This window comes from Tupaia chinensis, unplaced genomic scaffold (assembly GCF_000334495.1).
Source record: "Tupaia chinensis unplaced genomic scaffold, TupChi_1.0 Scaffold000407_4, whole genome shotgun sequence".
NCBI lineage: Eukaryota > Metazoa > Chordata > Mammalia > Scandentia > Tupaiidae > Tupaia > Tupaia belangeri.
Window position 1 is genome coordinate 5064448 of NW_006159912.1, and position 7972 is coordinate 5072419.

Consider the following 7972-nt stretch of genomic DNA (forward strand, 5'->3'; position numbering starts at 1 on the left):
TTCCCTACAGTGTGAACAAATCATTCTTTGTTCTCCTTATTGTGCCTCCAAACTGGTACGTCCGGTTTATGCCCCAAACAACAAAAGTCTGTCATCAGAAATTAAAATGCCAGTAAGAACAAAGGCAGAGACCATGAGGAGCTCTTGGAGAAGTTTCCTCCCTGTTTACTCCTCTCCCCAAGTTACCACAGTTGCCAGGAAGCTGGAACTCTGCTTGGTGCACTCTTTACCGTAGTTCTACTCTGGTACTTTATGGGTGATTAAAAAGTATACAGCTCCTTAGAATTTTGTCAGGGCCTATAAAATCCTCATGTCTGAAATTATTTATCACTTTCAATAAACTGTTTAAGAAATCTAAAGATCACCTTTGACAGCTTTTTAGAAAAAAACAATTTGACACTCATTTATTTGAAAGCCAAGTGATTATCAGAGGTAATTCATAGTGGCAGCTAAAGCAGAATCCGTAAGGACATGTCCATCTTCTGTGTATTCTTCTAAAGTGTACACATCCTGCCTGCATATACTTTGTTAGCTCTGTTTCTGTTCTGAAAATGATATTCTGACTTAAAAAATTCTCATCTCCTGCTTGGAGAGTTTCTCTCTTCTTAGAAGATTGACATTTGTGACTCATGTGGATAGTTTGGAATTATGTTTCTAATTTCAGTAGGTTTTATAATTGAGATTTTAATATATTCACAACTAAATATAAATGTAACACACCTCTCCTTGCCCATCCTACCCCATTATAATTAAACAAAAATTCTAGGATCTTAATTTAGGGATGATGAAGACTGGGCAATGAATGTGAGGATGTATTTTATAATCAACCCTAATGTTTTTTCTCACTTGTTGCCAAACCTATACAGAACAATTTAGAACAAAAAGTTAGGGCATTTAGTTTTTTTTAGAAAGCTGTTTTGCAGGAAAGTATGGTATATTCAGATTTTCAAATATTTTTGTATGTCAAATATGCTGTATTAAAGTACACTGTATTATTCAATAAATATGTTATAACAAACATTTACCATATTGTGAATATACCAGGAGAGATTATATCATCCTCATTATTTCATGTAATTGTGTACAGCGGCTTAGTTAATAAGGTTATTGTTAGCGTTAAGGGTTCATTTGATAGAATCAAAAGCTAAATGCTAACTTAGGCATATCTTGCAGTGTAGTAGATTTTTTTGTTAGAATACTGTAATTTGTTATAGGCGTAAACTTTGTGAGAAGTGTTTTTCATAATTATAATTTCAGTCTAAGTACTGTAGTATTACAACATATTAAAACTTATTCATTTTTTAAATAAAAGTATATATATTGTAGAATTATTTCTCGGATGCTTACCAGTTTTTTTTTTTTTTTTTTTTTTAAGATGTAAACGACTTGCCAGTTTACAAAATATTTTTGGATACTGTTAAGATTTTAAGAACTTGGTAGCTGGAAATAACCAATAATGTATCTGTGTTATAATTAGATTATATTAGTGTTAAACCTTTTAGCATATGTGTGCTTAAAAGGAAAAGATTGTCATTTTTAGGTTTCAGAGAATGTAAGATTATTGCATTGGTTGGGGTGTTGAACAAAACAAAAACTTTTCAAGGCATTTTATAACTTTTATATTCTGTTCTGTAATAATAAAATAATAAAACGTAGGATTTAAGAGCTGAAGTATATAACGGTCATGGTTTTTATTGTGAAAATTAAAGGCCACAAAGTGATTTGTAGAGCAGATAAGTTCTCGTAGTTTACTGAGTTTACTGCTTTTGTGATAGGTGGTGCTATTGTTGCACAGTTAGTCTTAGCATTCTTCACATCGTCTGTATCCCAATGCAACCAGTAAATAAGTTGTAATAATTGTCGTAAGCAAAATAAATGATGGCTACTTAGGCATTACCATAACATAATATTTATGAGACAAAAATATTTATAGTTTGCAGTTCTTAAATTCAGATAAAAGAGAATCTGATTATCAAAAAATCTAATGGGCAGTTCTGCAGATTTATAGTTTATAGCTTAATAGTTGAAGATGTATGTACCTTTTTTACAATGTATATATGTATTTTTAAGAATTATTTTATTTATCTTTATTTATTCATTTATTTTTACTTTTTAAAATTTGACCAGAGAGAGAGGGAAATTGAGAAATTTGAGCGAGCGAGAGAGAGAGAGAGAAAGTGAGAAAGGAAGCCATCAGGTCTGGGATTCGAACTGTGGTTGGCCATGTAGAAGTCCAGCGCCTTTAACCACCACACTACCTGCCAACTGCGATAATGTATATATTTTAAACTACTTATTTGGCAGGCCTATTAAAAAGTACTTCAGTGTGTTTATTGAATTTTTAAATTTTACATCTGTTGAATATTTGCCATTTTGGGGCCTGCAGATGGCATGGTAGTTAAGGCCGCTGAACTCCCACATGGCCAACTGCAGTGCAAGTCCTGGACTTGGCGGATTGATTTCTTTCTTCCTCAGATCTCTCTCTGGTCCTCTCTGGTCAGATTAAATTAAATTAAATAATTAAAAATGTTTAAAAGTAAAAAATATTTGCCTTTTTTTGATATTACATATTCTCTGAAACAGTTGACAATTATGAAAATATATTGAGAAGTACTTAAAATTGCCTTTTTTTGATATTACATATTCTCCGAAACAATAGACAATTATGAAAATATATTGAGAAGTACTTTACCACTTACAGTAAGTCTCTCAAGTTGTTCTTAATGAATTCTAAGTTAAGAATTAACATGGAGTGACCAGCAGATGACGTAATGGTTACGTTGCTTGACTTGGATGTAGTTGACTGCGGTTTGAGTCCCCGACCTGGCAAGTTGAAACTTATGCTGAGCACATGTGCATGTGTGCCCAAGAGGAGACTAGAGGTGAAGAGACTGAGGCATGGCCATTCCCTCGGGGGGTGATTTCTCGCTTTTTTTCTTTCTTTCTTTCCAGAGAACACATGTGCCCTATAGCAATAATCTCTCTCTCTCAAAAAAAAAAAAAAGAGAATTAACTTGGAACTACTCACTACTTCAGTCAGTAAAGAGCAGTTATTTTCACTCTTGATACATACTGACACATCCCTTTTACTCTGTTCATATTACATGTGTACTTATTTATTTTTATTTTTATTTTTTTTAGATTTTTTTGTCTTAGAGTGTATGCACTTGCCAGAGAGAGACAGAGACAGAGAAAGTGAGAAATCAACCCCCTGGGGGGATGGTCCTGCAGTAATCCATTATTGGGATTTTGCGCACGCACACACACACACACGCTCGACATGATTTTAAGCTACTAGGTCTGGGACTTGACTCGTGATCGCCTGTGTGGGGGGTCCAGTGCCTTAACCACCATACCACCCTCTGGTCCCTCAAATGTGTTCTCATATAACTTTCTATAATACAAATGCTGGGACCAGCGGGTGGTGTGGTGGTTAAGGCCCTGGACACTCCCACCAGGCTGACCACGGTTCAACTCCCAGACCTGGCTGCTTGCTTTCTCACTTTCTCTCTCTCTCTCTCTCTGTCTTTCTCTCTCTCTGTGTGTCTGTGTGTGTCTCTTTGATCAAATTAAAATAAAAAACAAATGAATAAATAAAATTTTTAAAATGCAAATGCTGTGATAATGTAAGATATGAATATATTTAATGTGTATGACCAATTGTAAATATATGTGGGTATGTGCATGTATTTATACATGAAATAGCAGATATATGTGTATATATGTATATATTTCAGACAAAAACTATAAAATTTAGGAGATCTTGTTTTTGTATAATAATGTGACTTGTGTATTTATTTACTGTTTTTTTTTTTTTTTCTGTCTTCTCTGATGCAGATCAGTGGGGAAGCACAGGAGCTCTTTTCTGTTCGACATGGCCCAATTCGAGCGGCTAGGATCTTGCCTGCTCCACAGTTTGGTGAGTGTAGCCCTTAAGAAAAAGCAAATCATTCAGAGTTTCTCTTTTGTTGGTCTTGAACAACAGACAGCAAGAATGATAACTGAAGTCTGTTTTCCTCCAAGTGTCCATTCCCTCTCCCCTCCTCCTCACAAGATAAACTCTTAGTTCTGTCAGTTGAGATGGAAATAGGTAATCTTAACCAATTCAATATGGCCATTCACTTTCTGCTGTGGTTTTGATTTATCTTCACCCTCTTTGATCTCGATTTAGCCTCTGCCTTTGCTGGCTCTTTCTTGAAGCCCTCTTCTCTCTTGGATTTCATGGCACAGTTCTTCACAGAGCCCTTCCTTGCTGACTATGCTGCCTTTGTTACGTTTCTGGCGTGGCTTTCTTCTGGGGATTCCTCCAGCCTCTGTTCTCCTGCTTTTGCCCTTCTTCTCAGTGATACTCACTGCCGGGGAGAGCTTGGTTTTCACTGTTATCTCCGTTGTAGATGACTCTGCTGTCTGCTTCTCCAGCTCCGTCAGAAGAGGAGTTTCAGCCTTTTAACCTTGCAGCTCTCCTTTAATAGTGAATACTTCTCCATGTTGTGTTTAAATAGTATATGTATTTTATATTTACTTAAAATGGTCTATATTTATTTATGCTAAATGTGCTGTTTGGATGGCTAAGTAACTCCAGTTTTTTAATAACTAGAGTTTTGAAAAGGTTGTATTTTCTCATTAATTTGCCTGTGTGTTCACTCAATGTATTTTTATGCCCAGTAAAACATAATCATATTAATCATTTGTGGATACTTTAAAATGGGTTTTAAAAAAGGAGTTTAAAGTATTTTAATTCCATTATATTTTTAAAGATTATCTTGAAGTGGAAAATCTTACTTATGAGACTTTTTTTTAGCTGCTAATTCTCTATATTCTCTAAATTGGTGAGAATGATGTTTACTAAAACCTAGGACAGTGTGATTGTGCATAAGTAATTTGAGGGATTAATTTAGTGATTAAATCTGCTTACATGAGAAGGGAAGGTTAGAGGTAACACGGCAACAATATTCTGCAGTCACGTGGCAGTTTTCTTTCTCCCTGCTCCTCAGCTACTGAGGACATACGCATTTTAGAAAAAAATCTCTCTCTCTCTCTCACACACACACACACACACACACACACCCTCTCTTCTTTCTCTCTGCCTCTTTCCTGCTTCCTTTTCACTTGCCATTTGTTTTGATGTTGACAAAGAAGATTCTAGGTCCTTGATTTCTAGAAAGTTTTTGGAATAGCTAGTTCTCATTTTTGGTGGTTGGAAGCAAGAAAAACTTTATTACTAAAGGACTCTGCTGTGTCCCTCTCTTTTGAGTCCTGGACCTGGTGGCTTGCTTTCTCACTTTCCCTCTCTCTCTGTGTGTCTCTCTCTCTGGTTAAATTAAAATAAATTAATGAATAAATAAAATTAAATAATTCTTGGAAAAAATGAATTTTGGAACTAGTAGATGGCATAATGGTTACATCGCTTGATTGGCCGTGGTTTGAGTTCTAGACCTGGCAGCTTGAAATTCACGCTGTATGCATTAGTGTGCATGCTCAAAATTCTGAGAGGAGAACAGAGGAGAAGGGATTGTGGTGTGACCATCCCCCATGAGGGGTGATTTCTCGCTTCTGTCTCTCTGTCTCTTAATCTTTCTGGCTAGCGAACACATCCTACAGTAAAAGTCTCTCAAAAAAAAAAGTTTTGTCCTCAGTTTTATACTAAGAACATCCTTCTGTATTGCATATGTCTAATTTAAAATCATGACTCCTTGAACATTTAAATTTTTTGTTATTTGTCTTATTTTTCTTTTACATTTCCTTCATCTTTTTTTCCTTTTTACAAATTTTGCCAGAGGGTACTTTCACTACAGGGGGGAGGGGATCGGGGAGGTGAGGGAGGAAGAAAGCACCTCTCATGGGAAATGGTCAGGCCACAGTCCCTTCTCATCCATTGCCTCATCCTGTTGGAATTTTAGTGCGTCTGCACACATGCCTAGCGTGTTTCTCAAGTCACTGGATTTGAGACTTGTTCTGTGCAGTTGGCCCTGTGGGATCTGACGGCTGTAACCTCCAGCCTGTGGAAGCAGCCCATTTTCCTTATTTCTCATTGTCAGGAATAGTTGTTTCTTTGCCATGCACTGATTTTCATAAAATTTGTGGTAAATTTCCCTGTATGTTAGACTTTCTCTATTTTAGTGTTAATTCTTTGGAATAATAGGGACTTTGCTTAACTAATCTTTGCATTCTATTCTGTGCCTTCTGTAAGATATAGCTAACGAGGGTTACCCCTAAAATGGATTCATTCAGGGAACCAGCAGTTAGCGTAATGGCTATGTCGCTGGACTCCCACGTAGTTGACCGCGGGTCGCGTCCCGGACCTGGTGGCTTAAAACTCACGCCGGGCATGTGTGCGTGCGTGCCCAAGATCCCGAGAGGAGAATGGAGGAGAAGGGATTGCGGCGTGGCCATCCCCTCTGGGGGGTGATTTCTCGCTTTCTGTCTCTCCGTCTCTCTCTGTCTGTCTGGCGAGCACACGCGCCCTATAACGAAAACTTCTCCAAAAAAAAAAAATGGATTCATTCAATATTTTATACAAGAGAATTTAAAACTCCACTTTTTCCTTCTTTTCTCGTAGTTTACTGAGTTTACTGCTTTTGTGATAGGTGGTGCTATTGTTGCCCAATTTCTGGCACTCATCTCAAAATAGTAGTCAGCACCTAGGTTTGTTTTTTTAGATTATTTCATTATTACTGCTTGTTTAGTTCTGCTATACAAAGTCTACAATTTTATATCTCAGAATATTGAAAGTCTGAGCATCCAGCTCTTTATTCCTGTTTGATGTGCTGATGGCATAACTTCTCTGATGCTTAATTTGTGAACCCTCACACATGCAGACAGCAATACTGGTTGTTCTTCTTTTTTTTTTTTTTTAAGAGATTTTGCTATAGGGTGCATGCACATGCAGAAGAGACAGAGCGACAGAAAGTGAGAAATCACTCCCCAGGGAAGATGGCCATGCTGCAATCCCTTCTCCTCTATTCTCCTCTCAGAATTTTAGGCACGCATGCACATCTGCCTTGTGTGTTTCAAATCGCCCAGTCTGGAACATGAATGATGGTTGACTACGTGGGAGTCTAGTGATGTAACCGTTATGCCACCCACTGATTTCCATTGTTTTAGTTTTTTTTAAATAATGTGAATGGTTAAAGTTATGTTTCTAGAAGTGAGTATGAGCAGGACACATTTAGAGTTGTTAGTCACTTGAACTTCTTTCTTAATTTGCTTTGTTTTTGTAAATTTTTAAATAGAGTATACATTCTACTTGTTGAATGTTCAGTATTTTTATTAAGATACAAATACCTGTTTTATCCTTTTAACGTAGTTTTTAATCACAGTAAAAGAGAAACTGATTTGTTCAGCTGCGTAAAGTCAGAATTTAAAATTAAGTTCTCTAGAGGGTTTGCTGTAATTTAAAAAATTTATGTGAAATGTTAATGACTTAGGCGCAGCCAAGGTAGTGCAAGTGGTTGGGTGCCATTGAGATAGGCTGGGGCCTATCTGGATTTGGTTCCCGGACCAGCGCATATAGCTGAGTAGAGTAACACACACCTGTAATCCTAGTTAGCAGGGAGGCTGGAGGAGAAGAATAGCAACAGAGCAAGAAACTGTCAAAAATACCTATCTCACCCTCCCCCATCTTTCATTAAAATAATTTTTTTAAATGGCTGTAGTTAAACAACTAAATCCTATCTTTCTTTCTCTCTCTCTCTCTCTCTCTCACACACACACACACACACACACACACACAGCACAGTCTGTTCAGCCAGAACACTAGCAAACCTCAAAATGTAGGCCAACTGACATTTGCTTATAGTCATCACCACTATATTGCAAAGAGGAGGAAACAGGCTTATTGACATTTTAAATGGCTAAACTATGAGATTTAGGGCTTCCCTAATGTTTTCTGCTCTAATTACTCCTCAGTTTGCTTTGCATATTACAAATTTCTTTCATAACACCTAGTCTTCATCACTGAGGTATTCCTGCT

General features: G+C 36.9%; 1 protein-coding gene across 2 annotated transcripts in view; it reads left to right on the forward strand.

The window, feature by feature from the left end:
• BCAS3 (BCAS3 microtubule associated cell migration factor) overlaps positions 1–7972 on the forward strand; it is a 341361-nt gene that overhangs the window by 45562 nt on the left and 287827 nt on the right. For both annotated transcript variants that reach the window (XM_006154459.3, XM_006154460.3), the window contains exon 7: positions 3838–3919. In XM_006154459.3, the coding sequence (XP_006154521.1) occupies positions 3838–3919 (82 nt within the window). The remainder of the gene's footprint in view (positions 1–3837; positions 3920–7972) is intronic.